This window comes from Diorhabda sublineata, chromosome 7, assembly GCF_026230105.1.
Source record: "Diorhabda sublineata isolate icDioSubl1.1 chromosome 7, icDioSubl1.1, whole genome shotgun sequence".
Taxonomy (NCBI): domain Eukaryota; kingdom Metazoa; phylum Arthropoda; class Insecta; order Coleoptera; family Chrysomelidae; genus Diorhabda; species Diorhabda sublineata.
In genome coordinates, this window is record NC_079480.1 from 11,555,809 (window position 1) to 11,583,535 (window position 27,727).

Genomic DNA, 27,727 nt, shown 5'->3' on the forward strand with positions numbered 1-27,727 from the left:
ATTGTCAAACCACAAATTAAGGTTCAATTTTTGATAATTAATTCAATAAAAAGACAAGAAATTCGTTTTCTATTATTATTTCAAGATTAAATAACAATAGAAATACTCAACTACATCATCAAATTTTTCATCTATTGTATTTTTTTGGAACATGAAGTATCGAGTGAACTCTCGAGTAATCGAAGTTCATTTGTCAAAAGAAATTTCATAAACGTCAGATTGCTGAATCTTTGGTTATGTTTATATTAGTATTAATAGTCCGGAATATATTAAATAACACCTAAATGACATTTGAAAATGATTAGAAGATTATTCAGTGTGCTAGAGACAACATTACCATCTGAACAAATTTCTTACACGCACTCAGTAATAAAAAATGAAAACATACCTTTTGGATGGCTTCTTACTGTTGCACCATGTTTCTCTGTAAGTGGTAAAGATATAACGATTTTAACGGAACCTGAAGAATTCTACAATACTCTACTAACAAACTGTTCTACTGCCAAAGAACGTATTACCTTAGTTAGTCTATATTTAGGAAGTGGTAATTTGGAACAGAAACTATTAGAGTCCATAAGGAATAACAAGAGTTATAGAAATAAAAAACTCAGAATTAATATTTTGTTAGATTATACTAGAGGAAGCAGAGGTACATCGAATTCTAGAAATATGATTTTACCATTAATTCAGGAAAATACTAATTTGAAAGTATCTTTATATCATACACCAGAATTACGTGGTTTTCTTAAAAAGATTGTACCTGATAGATGGAATGAATTATTAGGCTTGCAACATATGAAAATCTATATTTTTGATGACACGCTTATAATTAGTGGTGCAAATTTATCAAATGATTATTTTACTAATCGTCAAGATAGATATTTTGTAATCAAGGATAAAAATTTAACTGATTTTTATTCTGGTTTAATTAATGAAGTTCAAGATTTCAGCTTACATTTAGATAAACATGACAATATTGGATTGTCTAAAAATTGGAAACAATTGCCATACGAAAGCAATAAGAAATATTTTGTCGAAAAAGCTGCCGATAAAATAAAATATTATATACAAAATGCTATGGATAAGAACTGCAACTGCAACGATAACAATAATTCAAAAGGTAAGTGTATTACAGAGGTCCAAAAAAAATGGCGTCAATACAGAACTATAAGCATAAGAGGAATTTTCAGAGAGGCCGCACTAGCGCCAACTTTTAGTCATAGTTATTGATCTGAAACATAAAAATCTAGCTTTTTCTTAATGTTTAAAATAAAAGCAATAGAAGTACGTAGGGGTTTAAATATCAAATTTTAACAAAATGGCGGAAGTTTGAAAAAATAATTTTTTTTCGTATAAAAAAATCATGAAAAATCTTTCGTAAAACAAAAAACTTTCAATTTATTCTCAAAATCGTACTTAATTCCTTAGAAAATGATATTGTAAAGCTTCTTCTATCAAGGTTTTAAATTAATAGGATCAAAATTTGCTAAATAATTATGGTGTTAGTGTTTAAAAAATATGTTTAAAGTTTTAAAACGGAACGAAAAGCATGATGCATTGGTCAAACTGACAACTGACGCTACACTAATACATTAACACAAAGACAGTTCATAAGCTCACTAGTACCACCCATAGGTAGCCGTGTTTACTATTTACTAGTAGTAATAGTCTGGACAAATTAGACCAATAAATAATAGGAAGCTACATAAATTTTCACCAAGCTGAAAATCGGTAAAATTGCTTAAAATATAATTAAAAATAAAATTTGAAAGTTCCCGATTATGGAAAAAAATTTATTCAAGGTGAAAGGTCAAAAAATGTGTTTTGGCGATTTTCAGCAAAACGTAAGTTTTGTCAAAAAAATACTTCAAACAAACTATAATCGTCATAATATCCATAAGTACGCCACGTATATATGCTACGCTCATAGATCGAAAACGGCCAATGGTTGTTTAAAACAGTCACAACGCGTTCTGTGCGACTGGTGTTTGCCAGAATGCGTTGTGTAACACAAAATGGTACAACACTCATTATTTAAATAAATGTTTAATGACAACGTTTTTATATGTTTTATATCCATATAGTCAATAGTTAATATAAATTATTAACAGTCGTTTTAATGTAAAAAAGTATATTACTAAAATCAATCTTCGCTGCATATCAACTTATTTGTTTTTGCATGAGGAATTGTTGTGGCATTTTGAATTGCATTGAACTTTATGTTTGACACAGTTAGGTTAGGTTAGGTTAGTTTAGTTATATAAACTATTGACTATATGGATATAAAACATATATAAAAATGTTGTGCGTATCATATATACACATTTGAGTGAGGTGTTTTCTTAATTTTTTTCCTAATATCGGTTTTAGACACATGGATATATCCGATGGTACAAATGGGACAACTTGATATTAATCATGACGCCTTGATTACCAATAAAATATTGGCTGATGCTCCTCCAGGGAGTAAGTTGAAAATAGCTACTGGATATTTTAATCTAACAAAAGATTATATGAATACAATAATAGATAAATGTGAAGCAGACTGTGACATTCTTATGGCTCATCCCAAGGTAATGTGATGTGGTTGGGGCATTGGGGACTTGAATAACACGATTTCAAATGAACTTTACATGTTTCTAATAACAAATTCAAGAATCGGTGCTTAGTTATGAAAATTCCTTGAAAAATTATTTATTAGGTTCAGCTTTGATTATAGTTAAGACGTGACAGACGGTGACATTCATGTCGTGGCATCAATTGCTGTGACAGCGTTTGTCAATCGACGTTATGACATTAGGTGTTCACACGTACCAACACTTGAGTTTCGACATACTATTATCAGAAATGGCGGAGCTCGTAACTGCAGTAGCGGATGTATTAGAGGAACTAATTAATTGAAGTTGAGGCAGTGTGGGTAAGAAAGTAGATTAGACGTAGGAACACATTAGGTGCATCAGGAACACTGTTGAGGGAATTGCAATTGGAGGACCCCAAGTCTTTTTACAATTTCCATCGTTTTTGGAAAGGAAGGCGTGAGCAAAATTATATCAGTGGGACTTGGGCTTATAAATTTCATCAACACCAGAACCAGTTGTCATTGATTTTTTCACCTTTCGAAATTCATTGTTGTATGTTCCTCGAATTGATCTAATTTTTGCCCTCAATGCTTTCACATTTTCTAATTTAAAAATGTTCAAAAACGCTTCGTCCGCTTGATCCCTTTTATTTCTATCCTTAAAGGCTGAAATTGACTTATCCTATAGACAAGGGTTTTGCTGGTAACATTCCAGAAATGTAAATATGTAAAACGGAGACATGATCAAATGATAAACAGCAGATTCGCGCCAAAAAATACGTATTGTAGTATCGCACTCTCAGTACTGTCACCGTCGCCGATGTTCAAACGATGAAACAAGCGAGACATTTGATGTCACTGCCGCGACATCGCCGGTGCACGATGTCGTATATCAAAAATTTTTGATATGCGGCACTAGCGTCACGACACCATGACATCGAGACATTCAACCGTTCAGACAATGCATTGTTGCGGCATTCACGTCACGGCATTAGGTGCCACGACATAAAATGTCATTGTCTGAACGAGCCTTTAATCTCACTGGAAATAAGTCAGTTAGCCATAACATTGGATCTTGACTTACTATCTTTCTACCCAAACTATTCCAAGTATTTCTAACCAGTGTTCCAGTACAGTATTGGATTGTTGTTTGTAGCTTTTTAGGTTATAGGGCACACCAACCTAACCTAACCAACCTTAAGGACTTTTGTGCTCCTCTATCAGAGCTGTTTTTGATATCTATGACTAAACTTCAATATCTGTTCTGTAGATCTTCGCACCTAACGGTTTCTTGTAGAAGAATTTTTGCATATGATTACTACTGTGAGGAATTCTAGAACTATGTCCACAGAAGTGTCTTCCTCCCCACAGGATCTGTATTCTCTAGTTTCTGGTAGAGATATTCTCTTCGGGTACTTCCTGCGTCGATAGTGTCATGTAAAAAAGCTAGTGTGGTGGTTTATTTTCTTTTTACTAATATCCAAATACTTTTTAGCCTCCTTTTCGTCTTTCCTGAGCATTTTGTTGTACAACATAAAAGCTACCGTGCAATAAAAGACGTTTTTGGTAAAAGTATTGGTATCTTTGATTCATGTATGCTTCGAAACAGCAATTAAAGATACATTTTTAATCTTTGTTAATACTAATCCTATCGACTAATGGTAAGAAGATGGTAATTCATCAGTATTCTTCAGCACTTTCATGTCAGTTTTGAGCTGGTGATATAGAAGGTCGTTGTTTTAATAGCTGCTTCATTATAGATAGTTTCTTTCCATTTTCAATTTAACACATAATTCTTTTGAATGATTTGGTTACTAGACCTAGAGATTTGATTTAATTATATAACATTGGTAATATTTTATCTAAAATCTGATTGTTAATTTTATTTATTGGTTGATTATGATAGATACGCTAATTTAGGTGGAAGTTCCATAGTATAGAACACTTAAGGTTTTTAGTAAAAATTAAAAAAAAAACTATTTTGAAAACTTATTTTTATTGACAACTTAACTAACTCAATAAATTTTAAAATCAAACTAAAAGAACAAATTTGCAACCTCTGCAATAAACATATTCAAAAACATAAATTAAACTTTGGTGAGAATAAACGCAATCTTTGGAAGTGGCGGTTAGTATCGGATAGTCTTCACTCCAAACCCCTAGCATCGGACAGGTACCGTCCGGCGTTAAGGGACTTCCTCCTATCTGGTTCCCTACAAAGGTTTAATAATTAGGTTTTTTACCCACTTCATAGATTCGTTGAATTAAAGGAAATGAGCTAAAAGGGAGTGCTTGATAAATTTAAATAACTTCACATTTCTAGGTTATGTTCTTGACGTGTTTGCTTTGTTTATACTTTTGCTCTATTAATAAATTTTTGATACATAAATGTAAAAATAAGTGATTTATACATTTATATTTTTCATTTTTGGTAATAAATTTAGATGTAACTTATGATGATGATAAGGTTTAATTGTTTTGGTATTTCCGTTTATTTATTTATAAACAGTATTTAATCACAAAACGGGTGAGATGAATCAATACACACGGTATATCTTACTTAAATAGTCTATTTAAGCTCTAACTATTCACTAACACTTACACACTTAACTATTCACTTTGTCTTTGGAATTTCATATTTTAGGTGTTTATATCATATTTTTTAAGCCATGAGTAAAGCTTTTTGAGTGCGGTTTTTTGTTTAGTACAAATTTCGGAAAAATGGAGACAATTTAAAAAAAAATCAAATCTTCGCGATTTTTTCCCGCTAAAAAGTAATGCAAAAATGTACTATCGTAACAACGATTCGTCATTCCGTGAAGACATATTTTCTGAGTATTCTCTCTTTAAAATATACCGTTTAACTCACTTTTTGTATTCAGCTGTCGGTCACACTGTCCCGATCTATTCACTATGCCATTGAATTGTTGATTGACTTAAAGCTATTAGACTCTCGCTTTATATATTAAAACAGCTTTCTGGAACTTCCGGATTCTTAAGATCCCTAGAATACCGTAATCAAACGAAAAGGCCTTCTTAGAAGTTATCTCTATGAAAACAGTTACAAGAAAAAAAACAGCTCCTACAAAAAAAATACCCGCGGCATTCGCCAAACTTTAGCTTTTATAACCTAACAGAACCGACTTCGCGGTCTTTATTAGTGGGCGAGTAACATAAATAAGAAAGTTAACAACACTATACCAAAAATGTATGAGAAGTGCAAAAGTAAGAAAAGTATATTAGATAACTAGTCTTTAATTTTTCGTAACTAAGTTAGAAATTAAGGAATCCTTAGGGATTTCATACTAAATATACTGTTTAAACTAACACTACACCAACACTCATAGTTCATAGTTGTGGGCGACCAGGGAGCGGTTGAGCACATAGGCCTTCAGATAGGCCCGTCGCGCCCCACTTGACGTTACCAGATGCCGATGTCCTTTGAGAAGCCAATCGTGCGCTTTAGCTTGAACCCTTTAATGTCATTAGGCAAGTTGTGAGGTTTGCCTAGACAGATAACGTGGTCTGCGGTTTCGTTCTCCTCCGTGCACCTACGGCACTTCGGATCGTCCGTGATTACCCATGGTGTGGAGATAGCAGTGTTCGGTCACTAGTCTGATTTCGCGCCTATTTAGCTGGAGCAGTTGTTTGGTGAGAGACGCACGGGGTCCATCTATCTGAGCCTGCCTTGTGAGTAGACCGTTTAGAGACGCGATGAGAATGCTTTAGGCCACACCAAGGATGGGTTCTGCACCCATCGGTGGGTTCGTCGATCAGAGTGTAGCGAGTGAGTCGCACTTCGTCGTTGCCTTTGTTGTCAGATTCTGTAAAACTCTCTTGCACTCCAACACTAGCCTAGAGCACAGGTTTTCGTCCGTTATATCTTGTATGGTGGCTCTACTGTCAGAGCAGATTGAGATTACTGTGTTCCTGTGGCGTCTATTGAGTGTCGCTCGTCCGCATTACATCACGGCTTGGAAGACGGTGGCGTGTTCCCCAAGCGAAAAAGATTCGCTTATTTTCAAATGTCCTCCCTAGAAGCCTTTTTCGGTCAAGCCATTCCTTCTGGAGCCATCTGTGTACCAGGCGGCTCCATTATTCAAAATAGCATGGAATCACCATTTCATCGCTCCTGCTCAGTGATGTGTACTACACCAACATTCACAATAAACTATCTGACATGCGTTTCGATAAATAACCAAGTTATCATCTTCAGATACTGAAGGTAAACAGTTGGTGTTGGTGTAGTGATAGTGTAAACTGTGTGTTCAGTATCTAACTGATAATAGTCCTATCGATGCATAAACTCCTCAATTCATAAGACAGTTTGAAGTACAAGTACACTAAGCTACAATACAACTGTCAAAACAAAAAAGGGCAAGTAAATATGTCATGAAAATGAAACAATTAACACAGAAGGTGATGTGCAAAACATAACCTCGAAATGCGAAACTTCTCTCTATGTATCGAGTACTCTGGGTTAATTGATTCCCATTGCATGGAACTAATTTTTTTAGGCCAATGGTTTTTTAGGAGCAAAAGGTTTGGCTGGGGGGATACCCTATGCATATTCATACATAGCCAAGAATTTTAAAAAGTTATATGAACAAAAAAATCAACAACATAGAATTCGCTTATTTGAATATTATAGGGAAAGTTGGACATATCACTCTAAAGGTTTATGGTAAGTATTTCAGTATAGTTTTATGCCGATTAAAGCTATTTGTGTAAATAGTTCTTTACATGTTTTCTTCATATGACCACTTTAATATATTTATTAATATTCTCTAGGTATTACATGCCAAATGAAAATGTTCCCTCGATGACATTGATTGGATCTCCGAACTTTGGAGAAAGATCGGTGAAACGAGATTTAGAAACCCAAGTGGCAATAGTAACAAAAAATTCAGATTTGAGTAATCGCTTGAATCAAGAATGTTCGAGGTTATTTGAATTAGGATTGAAAGCAGAAACGGAAAGGAAAGTTCCAGTTTGGGTTAACACTTTTGTTTTATTTTTCAGGAGTTACTTTTAAAACATATTTTGTTGTAGATTTTGTTGATTTCATTTTTGAATATATTTAAAGTTGCCAATTGAGTTTACATCTTTGTCCGAGCGCGGTTCAAATCATTGGGCAAGCCTCACATTTTGCGTAATGACATCAAAAAGTTCAAGCCATAGCGCCTAATTGCCTTCTCAAAGGATTTTGGCCTTTGGTAATATCAATTGGGGCATGGTGAGCCTATGAGAAGGCCCATGTGCTTAACGATCCTTGGACGCCCACAACGCTACTATCAACATGTTTGCCTACTTTCCATGGTTTGTTGAAGCACTACTCTATATATTCTTAGCATGATTTCTCATCTAGGTTATGTTAGTACGGGTATGTTCGATCAAGATTGGTCGTGGTTCACTTGGAGGCCTGAGGCCCATTGTGTTAACCTACATTTTTCACCATTTGGAAACTTAACTAGCTAACCGATAGAGCACTGTTAGAGAAGATACTCTATGGTCTCTTCTTCTTTGCTACACTCTTTTCAACAGTTGTGACGTTTTTGGAGTATTGTGCTAACAGTATAATGTCGAGTATTCACTTCAATGGTCTTCTTACTTTCTGTGGTTTGTTAAAGCACTACTCTATATATTCTAAACATGATTTATTATCTAGGTTAGGTTAGTACAGGTATTCTCGATCTAGATTGGTTGGGGATCACTCGTAGGCTTGAGGCCCATGGTGTTACCCTACATTTCGAACCGTTTGGAAACTTAGTTACCTAGCTAATTATCCTCCCATGTTTCAAAGTCGTTTCTCACTTCAAGATAGAGCAGATACTCTATGGTCTCTTCTTTTTTCCTATACTCTTTGTAATAGTTGTACAGTGTCACTCCCTATTTTTGAAGTCTTGGTTTAACAGTACAATGTCGAGTGATCATACCAATGGTCTTCTTACTTTTCATGGTTTGTTGAACCACTACTCTATATATTCTAAACATGATTTATTATCTAGGTTAGGTTAGTACGGGTATGCTCGATCTAGATTGGTTGGGGATCACTTGTAGGCTTGAGGCTCATGGTGTTACCCTACATTTCGTACCATTTGGAACCTTAGTTAACTAGCTAACTCTCCTCACAGGTTTAAACGTCGTTTCTCACTTCACGATAGGAGCACTCACATAACAGATGATCGATTAAACGATAAACGTCGATATAGACAGTTTTTATAAGTGGAAGCTTTTCACTGGGGCGCTCTTCTATAGTCAGGCCAGTGAAGCTTTCCCGGCTTTGCCCAATTTTAGTAGGTTTTCAACATTTGACTGCTGCAACTGATAAAGTTAGTCCCATAATGGATTTCAGAAATGATTTATGAAGTGAAAAGGTTAATAGTGGGACATTTCCGTTTAAACTGTTCATATACGAGGGCCGTTTTTTTATCAACATCCAATCGCTCCGTACATACGCTAGGCGGACAGAAAAAAGCGGACAAGCGGTGTAGACGACTGCGAAGCTCTCGCATTACACACTCCGTCATTGTTGACATTCAGGCGTCAGTCGGCGTTGTGCTACAACCACGTAAACATGTCCGCCATTATTGATGCTCCCGCAAAGTGTGAATTGCGATGTGTGATTCGTTTTCTACAGGCTGAAGACTATAGTGTTGCAGAAATCCATCGGAGAATGAGTCGTGTGTATGAGGAAAACTTCATGAGTGATGGTGTTGAAAGTTTTAAGATTTCTAGAAGTTTCAAGATCTGTTTTATACTCTACTTGAATTCATTGGCGGCAACTTTCTTTGAAGAGGGTATTGAAAAGCTTGTCCACAGATATGACAAAAGTCGCAATCTCTTCAGTGATTATGTCGAAAAGTAACCGTACCAATCTTTTAGTAATAAAATTATTGTTTTATATAGATTTGTCTTTTATTTACAGCCTATCGGAGGTTGAAAAAAAAAACGGCCCTCGTAGAAATATTCCAAATATGTAAGCATGATAAAAATCATTCCGTCATTTAGAGTTTCAATAAAAATACACTTAATTTTAAAATCACTTTTAATTTTTGCTTTTTGTTACAAAACAGTTGCCAAAGCATAACAGCAACGGTGTTTAAAACAAAAATTGAACATTTGTGAAGACATTTGAATAGTTATAAAAACTATTTCTAAACAACACTGTTTCTACCTGAGTATAAAAATACAATATTTCTTTGCGATAGTGGTATTCTACCTTAATAAGGCAATTTTTGTAGTTTCAACTGGGTAAATATTAATTAACTAGCACTTTCTTTGGTAAGCTTTGCTTATTTTAAATTATATGACTAGTTATTGTATCACTGAAAACAGTGGTTTAACTTACACAATATAGACTATACATTAAAACACGATTTTTTTTATTATGAGAGAGTAATAAAACCTATTAAAAATGAAAGAAATTGTGAAGAAAGAGTACTAAAAAAATATTAAATGAAAATGCAGTACGTTCTGCTCAGCTTCTGATAGGCAGAAAACGTATCCTCCATCATGACAATTTGAAAGGAATAATGTACTGGAAGTAATAATTTGGTCATCACAATCGCCCGACCTCAACCTGATTGATTTGATGGGAGAAATTGGACAGGGAAGCCGGAAATAGGTTTCCTGCTTCCACTTCAAATCTTTGGAATATCTTGAAAAACGAATGAAGTAGAACAAATATTATTTTTATTTGTTGTTTTTCACGTAAACTTTTGAGTGGGTAAAAAATTTTGACTGGTAGTGTATAATAACAACGGGAAATAGTAATTAAAATGTTCTTTTATCAATAAATGTTACGTTAAATAAATAGTTCTGGTGTTTTAGTAGTAAAGTATTTCTTCTTCCATTGTTTCTTTTTGTTGTGCTTTATTAATAGTTTATTCAAATAAATATTTTATCCTATAACAATGTTAATTGGATATTAAGATATGATTAATTCGATAAATCAGTACAATATTGAATTTCAACAAATTAATAGTGAAACATATCTTGAAACCAAAAATGCAGTTGAATAGTGCCACTTGTTCATTGTTATTTATAATAGCATGACAATACTATTCTACATAATTCAGATATGAGTGTTTGGATCTATTTGACCTGCTTATATCCAAAAATTGGAAGAATCTACTCGCAAAATAATCACAACAAATAAAGATAAGAAATAGAACTGTTACAATAGTGATAAAAACAGCGAAAGAAAGAATTAATTCTTCTCTACTCTGATTGGACATACTCTGTCTGAAGGATCTGGGTTACCACTAATTACATATTTTTATACTCCTTTGAATTATAGTCATTCAAAGGAAAACTGTCATTTTTTTAGTTTCATAATTTTTTTAAACAAAAGATTATAAATCATTGTTGTTTCTTACTGAACAAAATACCGTAGAGTGAAAAATATTATAGTGACTCTTTTTTATGAAAATCAAAAATTTTAAAAAAGTTCCAAAAATAGCAGTGAAATTAAGACTTCCCAAAGTTATCATCATTTGATATAAGATTTTTCATGTTCAAATGCTCATGTAGGTTATTTGACAGCATGGAGAAGAAAACCACAAAGAAACACCTCATGCAAAAAGAAGAAAAATTTTTAATAAATAAAGAAAATGCACCATGTGAAATGATGATTGAAATTAATAAATTAACCTCAAATTGTTTCCATATTAAGTGTAAATTCTGATGTACAATGAAAAAGCACCAAGTGAAATGATGATTAAAATCAATAAATTAACTTCAAATTGTTTCGATATCAAGCATAATCTTCAGATGTACTTTCCCAGAAACTAGTAATTTATTTAGAGTGAAGACAACAGAATAAAATTTAAAGAAGTAGAAAACACCACATAGTTGCCTTATGGATATGTTTGCACGTTCAAATGTCCAAATAAAATGATGTGAGCATGAAGAATCTATTTCTGAATTGGTACCTCGTTTCCTGACTATTACTGAACATTATTTGACCGAACAAAGAAGAAAACCACAAAGAAACGCCTCATATGTAGAAAGAAACAAATTTTTATATTTACAGAGACAATAGAACATGTAAAATTATAATTAAAATTAATAAATTAACATCATTTTTTTGTACTAACCGTATGCTCCAGATGTACTTCCCAGCGAATAGTGGTTCTTTTCAGACTCAATAAATGTTCCAAAGAGAAAAATATGAATAATTTGAAACAGAAACCTTTTTGGGAACAAAGAAAAAAATAATTCTAAAAGTTGTACAGGATCACTGGAAACTGTTTTCATGAATAAAACGAAATATAACTGAAAAAACTTGTTTTCTTTTGCTAGACCAGAGACTTCCTAATCGATGTATCTTTGCTAATTTGGAATTGTAGGCTATTAATATAAAAAAACGTGTTTTAAGGCAATAGTTGTTACTTATTTGGTGCAAGTAAAAATATTTTATTCCAAGCTAAAGAAGCTACTAATTGTAGTTAAAAACCTATCAGTATTTTTTTCGATATAAATATCATCTTCAGCTTGGAGGTAATACAGTGAACTTACTATATATACTATAATAGAAGTTATTGTCAATTATAACATTATATTTATAAATAAATGACAATAGTAAGACATTTTTCACTTGTTAAAGACTTTAATAACAACTACATCAGACAGGTGAGTATCTAAGAGAAAATAAAAACACCGTTCAAGGTATTTTAACATCGAAATTAATGAAAGGTACTAAAGTTTTCAAATAAATAATAATATTCATACAACTTGCAATTTTTGTACCAAGATAGCAAGATATGAATACAATTCAGTTGAAAACTTTTACTTTCTGAAGAACTAAATTCTATATAGCAAAAAAAATGATAGCTACAGGTTACTTAAGCCACGGGGTAAGTACTAAAAAGTTGACACAATATTGACAATAACTTCTATTATAAACTCTATTCTAAACAACTTTTATCCAACTCAGTCTTTGGCTTGATATTAGAAATAAATAAATTATGTACATAAATAGTATAAACACAAACATACTCATTCACAAAATTCTTCTAACAAAAACCTATACAAAAAGCACAATGATTATTTGACCATTATGACAATACTAATGACATAAAAATCAGTACAATACACTCACAATTTAACAACATATTGTGTATATACACAATCAGAGACACAAATATATTTTTTTGAAATTTCTGCAATTCGGAACATAATACTACACAATTACTCTGTCTGGTCCTTCGAGCCGGATAGAACCATGGAAGGCTCGAAAGACCAGACAGTGCAGTTGTGAGAGTTTTGTTGTAGTGGTAGAAAATAGTGTTTATATCCGCAGTTAATCTTATTTTGGCAATTATTTGTAGTTCAAGATTTTCAGTAAATATATTGAATTATATTGATAGAATTTTATACATAACAGTGAACGATTAAAGAGGAAATAAATCAAAAAGAACTTACAAAAAAGCATAGAAATTAATTGAAGGTTACTATTAATGATACAGATTTTTAAAGATAACCTTGATCATGGATTATATGAACTAATTCATTGGTAGTAAAAAGATTAGCTTTATAAACAATAGGGTGGGTTAAAAATATTCGATAACTTTTTTAACAAGTGACACAGAAAAAAAATTCTCACCAAACAAAGATTTAGATGACTCCAACAGATATCATAATTATGAACCAAACTCTGAATGTTCTGAAGAGGACCTAGACTTGCAACTGTGCTCGAAATAAAATTACCTGGGAAATGTATTGCAAAATATATCTTATAACCTTAATCTTTTCAGTTACACTTTTAATTTTCAAAAATAACTCTTTGGATAGAACTGTCTCCAGGGACATAATTTTTCACAGCACTAAATGAAGGGATTTTATTCTTTTAGCGTTGCATACATATTGTACCTTCAAAAGCACATAATTTTCTAGCTATTGTGTGAAGTTTACGGAAAAAATATTAGATAACTTTTTTGTAGAGCATTAAATTTCCTGCGAAATTCCTCAAGAACATTTCTGTACAATCAATCTATGATGAAGTATAACTTTTTTTATATTAAATTGAGAATAAATGGAAAACTGCGATGGGGGGATATTCCTAATCAAATTAAGAGCTCATATTTAGTAAAAATTTTTTTAGGTGTTTAGCAACCAATTTTTCCGTTAAAAAAAGTTATTGAATATTTCTGATCCACCCTAATAAACAAAAACTAAAAGAAAACTAAATCTTTTTGTTTCATGAAATTTTCTGTAATATTGCCATTACTTTTAATATCCAGTTGGAAGTGTCTCTGTTGTATATTATTTGAAGCACAAGATTTTTGGTAAATATGTTGAGAAATCAAATTAACATTTGAAAAATTTTTTATATCAAGAAAATCAATGCATTTTTACAATAATATATTATACAATACCTAAAATATGACATGAAATGAATAGGTACAGTAAGAAATTTTGGAACAGCATGGAAATTATTGTTTTGTATTGAAAAAAATCGAATGAAATTGGCTCCCAAGAAAAATTTTGTAAGTTTTCATCAATTTTTTTGGATTATGAAAAAAATTGGCATCAATTTTTTTGTATTATGAGAAACAATGCATTTAATACATTATAATGAGGAAAATACCTAAAGCATGACATGAAATTAACAGATATAAAAAGAAAACTGTGAAATAGCTGGCAAATTAGTGACTGCTATTGAAGAAAATTGAAGGAAATGATGATAACATAAACAAGACGACATAGAAATTAGTAATTGTCGTTGAAGAAAAAATACCACAAGAAAATTTTCATCATTTTTTTTATATTCAGAGAAAAAAATGTTTTTTATACATTATAATGAGGGAAATATCGAAAACATGACATGTAAAGAGTAGATACAAAAAGCAACCGTATAATAGCATGAAAATTAGTGATAGCTATTGAAAAAAAATTACTAGAAGAAGAAAATTTGCATCAATTTCTCAATATTAAGCGAAAAAATGCATAAATATCTAAAAATAACATGTAAACAATATGTACAAGAAGCAATTGTGAACTAGCATGGAAATTAGTGATCGAATATTGATCGAAATGATAACTGCAATAAGAAATTAGAACATAATACAAAAAAATAATATAAAAATCCAGAACACTATTGATAAAAAATATGTTTAGATAAAAAATTATGTGGACCAAATCAGTGATCAACAACAGACTAGTTAGTAGTATTCGGTAAGGCAGAACTAAACCACATAAAAATCAAAACATATGAGGATGTAAAAGAGGAAGGTGAGCACAAATTGTGAATGAAGGTCAAATAATATAGTTCAATATCAATTTTGTATCTCGATTTGATCAGATAAGCTATACACAGTTTTAATTTGAACATCTCGATTTTTCACTAATAATATTTTAAACAACATTTTTCTTCAAATGCCATATGGTAGAAAAATGGAAAATAAAAAAGTAAACAGTAAGAACGACCAACATTCATTAACAAAAAGATGAGTTATTTTGATTACAATGCAGTAATTCTCTTGTAATACGACATATTTTCGAAAAGAGTACAAATAGCTATTCGAAAAAAAGGAAAGCGTTTACAAGATGACATATTCCTAATCAAGTTTTTAGATATGTGTAAACGAATAGTGGAAGTGACGTACTTCTTACTTCAATAAATGACCCAATTTAAAAAAAATCCACTATTTTATATCTATTAATAACAAATATTATGTTATAAATTTTAAGCAATTATGACATAATATCCTAAATGGTGTTTGTGTACCTTAGATTATAAATTAACAATCTTTAACAATAGTGATGTAAATATTAAAAATTCTACCTAAATAGAACCATTATTATATTAAAACAGTGCAGGTACCTAGAAATTACCTTGTTTGTTCATATTTAATCGTCAAATAGCTAAATTGTACTCTATAGTATAACGGATTAAGTGTTACACCCCCCATTTGTTATACATTACATAATGACTATTTACTCCATCTCCTAAATTTTCACTGGCATCTTCAGTTCTGTTCATAACGTTGAACAAAATGGCGAAAATGGTACAGGCTGCGTACACTCCTAAGGCCACCCACCATAGGAGTTGTTCGTGTAATTTTTGTTCGAAATTTTTCAGTACTAACAGACCGATTGTTAATCCTGCAAGAGCTCCTGTCAAATGAGCTACATACGACACTGGTAAGCCCATTGCATCATATCTTGAGTAAATTGCGTAACCGACATCACAAGATGCTGGAATAAAAAAAATAGAAGGTTAATTTTGAGCCTGATATGTAAATTCCGTTTAGTTATATAAAAATTATTCATTGTACAACAATCTACAAATCTAGAACAAGTTTTTGTATACCTTCTTCATAGAAGGTTGTCGTCTGTGTTTTCAACATGTTATTTTAGTTTGACCAACAAGGTAGGAACAAATGGAAATCGCTTAGAGCGAGGTCCGGGCTGTACGGAGGATGATCAAAAGCCAAATTCCTTAAGAGTTTTTCTTTTCATGGAAAGAAACAACACCTTTTGACAATAACCCTAGGCGCTTGTTGTTAATTGAGCAATTTCTTAATGGTCTCGCAGGAAATATGTGCATTGATTGTTTGGCATTATGGTAACAAATCAATTAGCCTTTTCTTCCCCAAAACCGTGTAATGAATTTTCGAGGTGACAAGATTTGCGTAGGTTCACCTTTTATTGTGAACGAAGTGTGTTTATATTCCATTGATTGTCGTTTAGTTTCTAGGTTGTCCCAAGATATCCAAGTTTCATTCTCCGTGACTATTCGAGGAAGAGAATCATCACGAAGAAAACACAAATATGTAAAGCGCATATTTTATATATTTCCATATTATATGTATTTTTTGAATATTTGCATATATCCTCAATAAAAAAAGATAATATTGAACAAATTTTGAAAGAAGTAGAGTTCTGGCAAGCGGTTCAAGACTGAAGCAATTACTCTTATCGCTGTTCTCAAGAAACTATATCTTGAAGCAGGTTTAAAACCCCAAACCCTAATTTCTGTTGGGCGGTGTGTATAGGTTATAGTCGAATTTGTGTCAGCTCTTATTGATAGGTGTTCTTAGTGACATTCTTCCAAAATCTTACGATGTCGCTTCTAAAAATTTAGAAAAATCAAATGCACTAACAGTGATCAGATTTGTACAAGAAGCTCTTTCAACATTTTTTCTTCCTACGCTGTTCACTTGGTTGTAAGCGGCTTTTTTATCGCACAAGAATCTTTTTTTTTTTTTCGCCGAAACGTCGTTGATTTCAATTTTTTTTTGAAATATCTATTGTGGAGATTCCAGGACTATAGCTCAGACAAACTTCCCCTAAATCCAATTCTATGGTTATATCAAATTTTCCAATACAAGTTTCACTAATTTCTAATGAACTTAATTACTTTCTCGATTTTGATATATATAATTCAATAGTTCTAATTTGAATTTTTCTCATTATACGAGGTCTGGCTATTAAATAACGAGACTGGTTACGAAAAAAGGTTTTATTATAGAAATTATTCTACATTCGAATGCTCCCCTTCAATATACTCCCCTCCCCGCACACCTTTCCATACGTTTTTTCCATTGATTGAAGCAGTGCTGGAAGTCTTCTTCGATGAGTGCCTTTAGGAGCTCTGCAGTTTTTTGCTTTACCGCTTCCATAGACTCAAATCGGGTCCCTCCGTTCGTTTCAAACCGCTACTGCACAAATATTATAATAGTGACGGAAACGTGTTTTGGAACGTGCATAGACAAGATATCTAGATACCCAACGCACTACTCGTTTTTTACCCCACCTGTCTAGGGCGTTATCTCGTTATTTAATAGCCAGATCTCGTATATTCGATTGATTTAACATTCATAATAATTTTTTTGTAAAATGAGATTTTGAATGTAAAATAGCATTGATAGCTTAATGGTCTAAAACTATTTTCAGTTTCATATAAACTTTTTTTAAAAGACCATAATTTATTTAAAACGCACAAAAAATTTTTTGCATAAATCTTAGATATATTTAAAAGCTAGATACTGATGATGTTAAACTTAAAAATATAATGTGAACATATAAGTACAGAAAAGTGAAGGAAAGTTTGTCTTCTGGGAACTTCTACTTTCTAATAATTAGCTGAAAAATCCGCTAAAGTTGAAATTCATCGTTTGGATACTAACGTACAGTGCGATAGAGTTAAAATTATTGGAAAATGGTTGTAATATGTAACTTTTCCAAGTGTTGTTTGAAAAAAATTGTCTTGTACTTACCAATGGCGAAAATTCCGAATAATCTCAATATGCCACATTGCATATTATTATAATTGAGCAAAACATTAGCTAAATGTGCAGCGAGGAGTGCGTAAACTCCCCCAGAGGCTCCAACTAAATAAACGTCATTATCAAAAACAGACGTTCCCAAAGAACCGGCCACAACGCCAGCCATGTAAATAAGCGCTACTCTCCCCGAACCGTGGACCATCTCCAAGGGCAGGCCCACTAAAAGTTGAACTACCAAGTTGAAACCGAGATGGAGCCATCTGAAAATGAAAATAAAATCTTAAATATTAAATTATTTGTAACTTTATTAGAATTTACAAAATAGAGCTATAAATTTTACTTAAATTATTCAGGTTTTTTTTTATAATTTATAGTATTTTCGTTCTTATGAATGTGAACCATTTAAAAAAATTCTCTTTTTCGTGTATTAGATTCCGTTTAAAGAATTTTTGAATCTTTATAATTGAATTTATTTTTTTGATATCTCATGGTTCGTTAATGTAGTTCTATTTTTTTATCGTATTGATGACCTCTTAGTCTATTTTTTAAATACTGAGATGTTTGCCCTATGTAGACAGCGTCACGATTAGTACAAGGCACTTGGTATATAATATTATTTCTTTTGTTTTTTGGTGTTTTAGATTTTAATTTAGTGAAATATTTGGACTTATACTAATATCATATTTATTGAAATAATTTGATAATTGAGACCTAAAATATATATATATATATATATATTTTCATTTCAGCTTTTTTTTGCTTATTGGTTCGCCTCTGAGCAGATGATTCCTATTGGCGACGTGCGATATTCTTCAATGATGCGACCTCTTCAATCGTTTCTTAGATCAGCTGACCATTTCCTTTTGAGTCTTATATTATCTTGTTGTTCTAATGGATGTGTGCTTTTAGTCTTTTGTAGTGTTTTCTACTTTATTTTGCAATTATATCCAGTGCGAACTGTACTCTTAAGTCTTCTTGGAGCGTTAGGTTTGACACATACCAAGGAGCGTCAGTTTAGTATTTTGGTTTAGAGTTGTATTTTTTCCCGTTAAGCTTTGAGTTGCGATGTTTTCCTAGATACTAGGGGATTGCGGAAGTTAATATTGTTAAGTAAAACTGAAGGTCACTTGGACAGATTTCGATTTCGTTTTGATTCTCCACTTGTGTAACCATGTCTGGACGTTATAAAAAATGTTAGATGTTGCTACTGGATTTTCTGGGGCTAGAATGACGGTATCATCTGCGAAGGTACCAGCGATAGTTTCATTGCGTTTGTTTCATCTTTAAGTTAAGGTCTAGCCCGTCCGTATTCGCAACAGTCAGTCAAGACAGATTTGGGTGAGACCTACCGTCGCGTCGTTGCCAATATAGGTTTCTGGTTAATTACATGGATGTAAATAATATTAATTGAATTTTTCACATATACTGGGTATCGACTGAAGACTACACGGTTGACATTCATCAGCACAGAATCGAAGGTTTCTCTATGAAATTTTTTTCATATATTCATAATGCTGCAATGGAAGTTAATTGTTTGAGAATTTTTGATGTTTCGAAATTGTGAAATCGTACACAACCTCCAAAACATCGTAAAAAATAAATATTTCCTTATTGAAGTTAGATATTTCAACGTTTCAAAATTTTACTGTAACGTACATATATTTTCTCAGAGTATACAGTGTAATAGTGATGACGGGTGGATTCCAAAAGAAAAACGAACTTGAACGTGGATCCATCAAAACATACCATAGACCAAACAGCGATCGAAATAGTGGATTTCTCGGAACGAATCGGAGCCAGACAAGATCAAACTGAGTGGGCCAGCAAATAAAATCTTAGCGTATTTTTGAGAAGCGTGCATAATTTGCATTATCATCAAGAGGATGAAAAAATCAATAACTGGTTTAATGGGTATTTGGAAAAAAAACATATTAGGTCAAGATAAAAGCTTTTTTGTACTAGGACAATCCAATGGTGCACATCTACGCAGTTTTCATTGTAAAAATCAATGATTTAGACTATGAATTGCTTCATTATCCACCATATCCTCTAGATTTAGCTTTGATTGTTTTTCAGTCGATTTTGTCCCGATTTTGATCTTAACCTACGACTGAGGTTCGTGCTACGTTTGGTCGGTGTTTCCCTACGGCATTGATGACCACTGCGATTAACAAATTGGAGGCTTTCAAGATGTGGCTGCACCGCAGAGTCCTTAAGGTGCCTCGGACGGCTAGATTGAAAAACGAAGAAATTCTGAGGCGCATCGGCAAACAACGTGTATTATTTGAATTAATTAAGAAGAGAAAAACGGCGTACCTAGAGCATTTTTGCACCTACTGATCGAAGGTAAAATTGAAGAAAAGAGGAAGGAATAAAATATTTTGGCTGCGAAACATCAGGCAGTTTACAGGACTACACGATATACAATCCTTAATAAACACCGAAAGAAATAGAGAAGCAATGGAAAATGTTATCGCGAACATCCATTAATGGATATGCATTGAAAGAAGAAGTTTTTCATTCCCAAACCAATAGAAATGGGTCGTTGGAAATATGTTTAACTACAATAATGAAAGGGATGAAAAAATTTGAGACATGTTGAAAAATATGATTATTTATCATAAAACTTGAGGTTATTTAAAAAGTCACGGACTCATTGTCACGCTTAAGCTTGTAGGACAAATTGAGTAAATTTTAGTTTCGGTGTCTGAAGGCGGTAACTTATTTTTCGAAATGCTAATCAATCAGATATTATAATTGTGATTGTTGGTGTAGTGGAGAAGCTACTATTATATATATGCTATAACTTCATATTCTTCATGCCTTCTAGTTTACTGATTCATATCCGGCTCGAAGGACCAGACAGTCTACCTGTGAGTGTTACTGTAGTGGCAGTTTACATTGTAATTGTGACTACTTCCACCATACTGTACAATCTGTTTACTGCCACTACACTTGAACAAGCAATACATATTCTGCTACTTGGAGCCTTCATAGTTTGTTGATTGATATCCGGCTCGAAGGACCAGGCATGTGGAAAATTTTCAGCACATTTGGGTCAGTTTTCCACAAAACAAAAGACGTACGTCGAAATAAATAATTACCAAACTTAATTTTTAGGTTTAAGAAATTAGATTTGAAAATATTTAGATTACACCTTCCATATATCGTTCACAGGTGGTTTTAGTTAATAAATTGACCTTTATATCGAGAACATGCGTATTTATATGTAAATATAGATATCGAAGGTGTATAACCTATAATTAGGTTTTTGACGTTTCATCTTTGAATTAAAATTCAACCTCGACTATTATCATCTAATTCTTAGTCAATTTCATAATGATACGAACCGTGTGGCGTCTATTCATCGCAGCTAATTCGAATAATAAAAAGAAGAGTATCTTCAGAACACAAAAAGAGGAAGTCGTTATAACTGTACAGGATGTTAATAGTTAATGCAACATTAACAATTGTTCTCTATTAAGAGGTTTTATGAAGCTACGAATAAAATAATTAATGAGAAATGTGTGCTATTTACGGAGAAATTATATGATATTTCGCTCGATTTATTAGTTCTTGTTACACAAGGTGTCGATTCGGAAACATACCACCCACGTGATACTTTTATGAGGGACACCCGCTGGACCCCACGGGCCGAGCAGAAATTACGATATCTTAAAAGTAAAGGGGTGGCTAACTGATACATCATTTTAAAGATTGTTCAATTAGCTGTTTAAGAACACACTGGTGGATAAGCAAAGACAAAAAGAGAGCATGCAAAATATACGTGAATAATAAGAAAGACAAGGGAAGCCATAACATGAATACAAACTAGTAAGAACAAAGGTCAAAAAAATGATTAAGGGAGAAAAGAAAAATACATGAAAAGACTGAAACTGATTCAGTCAGTTAAAACCTTTTCTATGACACGACGAGGAAACTACGAAAAAAGGAAAATAACCCTAAAGAAAATGAAAGACAAAAGAGGTTGCGTTTATATTTCAAGGAGACGAAAGTGAGAAAAAAAGAGAAGTTGTAGACGAATAAAATAGAATAAATCTGGAAGAGGAAATTACATTAGAAGTGATGCCAATAGCAATAAGTAAAACCAAGAATCACTATAATACGATAAATGAAATGATAAACGCGCTACTGGAAAGGGCTTGGAGTTATCTACAACATCTAATGAAGATCATAATGAAAATTGGAACAGCCTCCAATTGGGAATTAAATTTAAATATTTTAAAAAAGAGATAGCTATGAATGACTTACTGAGTAATGTAGCGAATATATTTGCCAGATTAATAAACCAAAACTTAATGGAAAGCAACAACTAAAAGAACGCAACATGGAAAAACAACAATATTTGAAACAGACAAGGTTGCATACGAAGATGGACCCAGAAGTACCTGGCCCAACAAAGAAAATCTCCTTTAAGCTCAATACACTTTTCTCAGCGATGTTCATTAAGTTCGATACCATTTCAAAAAGTGCAGTGCATCGTAAAATAAACTGAAAATTTGGTCATGAGAAAGCTGTGTGCAAATAGGTGCCGCGTTTGATCACAAAGTAGCTGAAAGGAGATTACATTAATTAATCAATATATTTGTTTCCAAAATTTTTGTGTACTCTAAGGTACTTTGATTTCGTTGTATCCAATCTGCTGTTAATTTTTTATCGCAACTACAACTTGAACTTTCAACTAATATGTTGAAATATATTTTTATTGATTTACTTACCCAGCATGTAATAGCATATACAAGAGGAACCTCCATACCTCAATTCTTTTATCTGGTCTGTATATAAATATCGAATCTACTAGTACTGATCCACTCGGATTCAGCTCTCCTGTTGTGAAGTAATAGTATAAGTAGAATCCCAACTGAAAAGAAAAAAAAATAATTTATTTAAGTATTGTTTATTAAAATCTTTAAAACCAGCGCTTTTTTGACCAAGACGGCGTAACTCGAATGCTTGAAATATATATAATAACTTATACTTTGAAAGCATAAATTCTGATATTACGAGGGTTGTCTAAAATATTTCCGAACTAGCAAAGAAACAAGACATTTTTCCAACTCAACGCTAAGATAGCTTGAGGTCACGTATAAGAGATGTTTGACTCATTCTACCAACCAGTTAGAAGTGCTATTTTGATCTGTCAATTGTCATAAACACTTAATAGTTAATAGAATAGTTGACATAACAAAAAGTTCATTGCTTCCGCACAAGTTGGGGCTTGTTACCCAGTTAGAACCGTCCAAACGATGTGCAATATTATATCGTTTGTCGGCTACCAAGATACTAATGAAAAAATTATGAATGAAGTTTTTTACAAATGAAGGGTGTTTTCAAACTTCCTAGAACCTAACCTAACCTAAACAAATCATCATTCACAAATGTATTATTATTTTTTACTTTCATTTATTTTAGTATCGATCCATGATTCGGTCCATCTCTTTACAGATCTGCCTTCTAATTTTCTGGTTGTTGACCGATCCTCCCCCATTCTGTCGACGTGTGCCTTTCACTCCTCCGTACCTTTATGACTACTTCCTCTTCCATTTATATTAGGGCTTGTCCTGTATTCTTCAATTTCTTGAGTTTTGATCTTGTCCATAATTCTATCCATATCTTTGGAGGTCTGCCTTCTGATCTTCTGGTGGTTTGCCGAACCTCCCCCATTTTGTCGACGTGTGCCTTCCACTCGTCTTCTCATCCGTGCCCATCTGACTACTTCCCCTTTCATTTATTTTAGGTCTTGTCCTGTATTCTCCAATTTCTTGAGTTTTAATCTTGTCCATGATTTTGGGGGTCTGTTTTCTGATCTTCTGGTGGTTGTCCAATCCTCCCCTATTCTGTCGATGTGTGCCTTCCACTCGTCTTCTCCTCCGTACCCATCTGACTAAATCCTCATCCATCTATTTTGGGGCTTGCCCTGTATTCTCCAATTTCTTCAGTCTTGATCTTGTCTGACTACATTTGTTATCTGTTAATTCGTTAATTAATTCTTATTTTCTCTCTCATCGATCATTTCAAACAAAATTTAATTATTATTCAGTTTAATTATAAAAGAAACAAAAATACGTCTCTGTACTTATTTATCTAAATTTCAAAGTTACAAACATTCTTCGGCTAATTTCTGTCATTAGAAATGGGAAACAAACGGCATCTGGTGAGGAAGCTATTAATTTACTAGTAACCGGTGTTTTTCAAAGTTTCTACAAATACGTAAACATATGTTGAAAAAGGCACGCGCTTATTTCTATTTTGGTGTATACGATTCAAAATATATCCAAATAAATAGGTGAGACACTTCACTGGAAACAGAGCGGTACTAATTTAGTAGATTCGAAAATTTCTAAGGTTTGATCGATATAAAGTAGTTGAAAACTGTTAGGTTATATATTTTATTTATTTTATTCACTTTATTGACCTTCATAAAATAATTAATTGAAAAAATCAACTATTTTTCTTTGAGATTTTGATTTAAGAGATTGAAGATCTATGATATCACCGATGCTATGTAAAGATGAAAAAATATTATCACCATTTTCTTCTGATCTCTCTAAATACTTTCTCAATGTATCAAGGGGACGTTTCGCATCATGATTTGGCACAGAGTGTAGTGTCTTTATTTTTCGAAATCGTTGACAATGTGCTACTAGGAATGCCAAAGTCTTTTGCTATGTCTTGCTTATTCTTTTCACTTCGATCCACAGCTTCAATAATCTTTATTTAATCAGGAATGCTCAAACATTTCAGTTTTCTCTTAGCACCTGCCGTGACAGTAGTCAAAATGTAAATACCGAGGCCAACTCATACGTACTATTTACATGCCTTCAAATTTTCGCATTTCGAGTTGCAGAGGCTTGTGATCGTCTCTTCGAGTTATAGAGGCTATTAGGGCTAAATATTGAAAAATAAAGGTCTTTGTCGGTCGATCAGATTTCGAGTTGTGATTTTACATTGATTTTTTTCAAGTTAGAGAGGTTTTCGCACGGGACAAAAATTTTTTTCGAGTTGGAGAGATTTTCGAGTTAAGGAGGTTCGAGTTAGAGAGGTTCCATTGTATTATAAATTGATTTCGATTAAAAAATCGTAGCTATACATTTATGGATCCGATCTGACCGAATGATAAAAGGTTATAAAGATGCTATTGAGTTTTACGTGGTTTCCGCTAGATAGCAGTGGAGCGCTTTTGTCTACGACCAGTTGAAAAAGTGTCCAGCTGTAAACAGCAAATTATAATTCGAAGAACCGTCAAAATAGCGCTAGTATAGCTAGAGGAAATGATATGAATTTAGCAGTTATATACTTTATGTATGATTTTCGAATGAATTTGTATAATAATAGTTTCTTTGAAATAGTTAGGACTTTCAAAAGAGATTTCAATTTACTATTCTAGCCTAATAGTTTGTGGCGCACTTTTTAAATTTCTTCCGCTATTATAGCGCCATCTTAATTTGCTTGCTTTCAACAGACACTTTTCGATACCCCGAGATGGTTCTCTTTAACTCTACCCTCCATAGTACAGCTCAGTGATTGTCAAAATGAAGTCTACACATCAAAAAGCGTTTGGTTAGGTTCGATTCAGCAGAGCCTCAGGAAACTTTGTGAACAAAAATTATGGATAAGAAATGATAAATGTATTTGTGCAAGGAAAAAATGCATTTTGATGGTTAAAAAATGAAAAATATTGCTGGAAATAAGTGCAATTTTACTACTGGGGGGTTTTCTAGGTCGCTGAACACATAAAAGAACTACATGGTACATGGAGTCCAGGGTAGTCGACATCTACGTCGACTCCTGGAGCAGCACCAAATTCCAGCATCCGTACCACCACAAAGTGACTTGGAGTGCCCCGGACACAAAACATTCACGCAAATTGACCATATATTAATAACAAGAAGGAAACAAAGCTCTGTAAAGGATGCCCGAACATTTAGGGGAGCTTGCGCAGATACGGACCACTTTCTAGTTACAGCAACTATAAAGCAGAAGGTTAAAAGATGTAGAAGAGATGCTAAAAAAAAAAAGAAATGGAACATTGAAAAATTGAACCACACAATTGCAAGAAAAAAATACAGAGATACTTTAACAAAAAAATTAAGAGAACAGACAAAGTCAAATGATATACAAACTGAGTGGGTACAAATCAAAGACTGTATAAAAGAAGCAGCAGCAGAACATGTCGGAATAAAAGAAAAAACAACAAATAAAGGCTGGTATAATGAAAATTGTCATGAAATACTAAATAAAAAAAACGGGGCAAGACTAAAATGGATCCAAACTGGCAAGCAACAGGACTTACAAAAATATAATGAGTTAAGAAAAGAATCAAAAAGCGTTAATACAAGAGCAAAAAGAAATTGGATAGACAGCAAAATAAAGGAAATAGAAAGGGAAAATCTAAATATAAACTCGAAGAAGTTCTATAAGAGTATAAATGAACAAAATAAGGTAAATAAAGGGAAGATAAAAGGCATAAAGGATAGCAACGGAAAAGTTACGGAAGATGAACACCAGTACAAAATGACATGGACGCAATATTTTAAGGAAATACTTACAGATAAAGAAGTACTCCAAGATGAAGAATATCAACAAATAGAAGATCTAGAAAATGCAACCGAAAATACGGATGAACCAACAAGAGAGGAAATCTATGAAATAATCAATAAAAGCCGCAATGGAAAAGCACCTGGATTAGATGGCATTAATATGGAGCTAATAAAATATGGAGGCTTTGACCTCCAATATCGGCTATATGAATTGATCAAAAAGATATGGATCGAAGAAAAAATGCCTTGGGATTGGGAAACTGGTGAAATTATTACTATACACAAAAAAGGGGATCAACAGATATGTAAGAATTACAGAGGACTCACGCTGCTAAACACCGCATACAAAATACTGTCAACACTCATACAAAAAAGAATTTCAAAACAAACCAAAACCATAATTGGACAGTACCAAACCGGGTTTACATCAGGAAAATCTACAATAGATGCTATCCATACGGTCAAGCAGATAATGGAGAAAGCGCATGAGTATAAAATGGAAGTGGAAATACTCTTCATAGATTTTGAACAAGCGTTTGATTCGATAAAAAGAAGTAAGCTCATGTCGGCACTAAAAGAACTGGGAATACACCCCAAACTAAGAAAACTAATACAGTGTACAATGAAGAAAACAACAGTCACAGTAAGGACACAAGTGGGGAACACAGAAGAATTTGAAATAAATCAGGGTGTAAGACAGGGGGATGCTTTATCAACGACGCTGTTCAATTTGGCACTGGAATATGTGATGCGTAAAATAGACAAGAGAACAATAAAAACTAGAAGTGGACAAATAGTAGCATATGCAGACGACATAGCACTTATCACAAGAAGTCGAAACACAATGGAAGAAATGCTAAAGGAAATAGTACTAGAAGGAAGTAAAATGGGTCTCAAAATAAATGAAAAGAAAACAAAAATAATGAGGCTAGATAAACGTATTATAGGAGGTAAGCAGAAAATAAAAATTGGAAATTTTGATTTTGAGGAAGTAGATACATTCAAGTACTTAGGAACAACCTTAAGTAGTGATGGAAATAAAGAGGCAGAAGTCAAAGAAAAAATAACAGCAGCTAACAGGGCATATTACGCTAACAAAAAACTACTGCAAAACAAAATACTAGGAAAAAGTACAAAAATGAGAATATATAAAACAGTTATTAGACCAGTCATGATGTATGCTGCAGAAACTATGACTATGACAAAAAAGCAAGAAGAAGACTTAAGAATTGTTGAGAGAAAAATATTAAGAACAATATTAGGACCAGTAAAACTAACAGAAAATGAGTACCGAAGAAGAATGAACCATGAAATAGCACAAGAAATTAAAGAGGACATAGTAAGAAAAATTA

General features: G+C 32.9%; 2 protein-coding genes across 4 annotated transcripts in view; one reads left to right on the plus strand and one right to left on the minus strand.

The window, feature by feature from the left end:
- Positions 1-189: 189 nt before the first annotated feature.
- On the plus strand, positions 190-7,671 carry LOC130447034 (CDP-diacylglycerol--glycerol-3-phosphate 3-phosphatidyltransferase, mitochondrial). The gene is made up of 4 exons (XM_056783643.1): positions 190-1,120; positions 2,371-2,573; positions 7,096-7,262; positions 7,370-7,671. The coding sequence occupies exons 1-4, from the start codon at positions 298-300 to the stop codon at positions 7,611-7,613; spliced, it is 1,437 nt and encodes a 478-aa protein (XP_056639621.1). The 5' UTR covers positions 190-297; the 3' UTR covers positions 7,614-7,671.
- Positions 4,765-27,727, minus strand: part of LOC130447035 (protein rhomboid) — an 82,817-nt gene continuing 59,854 nt past the window's right edge. For 2 of the 3 annotated variants that reach the window (XM_056783645.1, XM_056783644.1), the window contains exons 4-6: positions 22,554-22,696; positions 17,806-18,074; positions 7,757-15,781 (exon numbers count right to left, since the gene is read on the minus strand). In XM_056783645.1, coding sequence (XP_056639623.1) covers positions 15,483-15,781; positions 17,806-18,074; positions 22,554-22,696 — 711 coding nt within the window. In that variant the 3' untranslated portion in view covers positions 7,757-15,482. Of the gene's footprint in view, positions 4,792-7,756; positions 15,782-17,805; positions 18,075-22,553; positions 22,697-27,727 lie in introns of those variants that run through there. The other variant, XM_056783646.1, reaches the window with a different exon arrangement.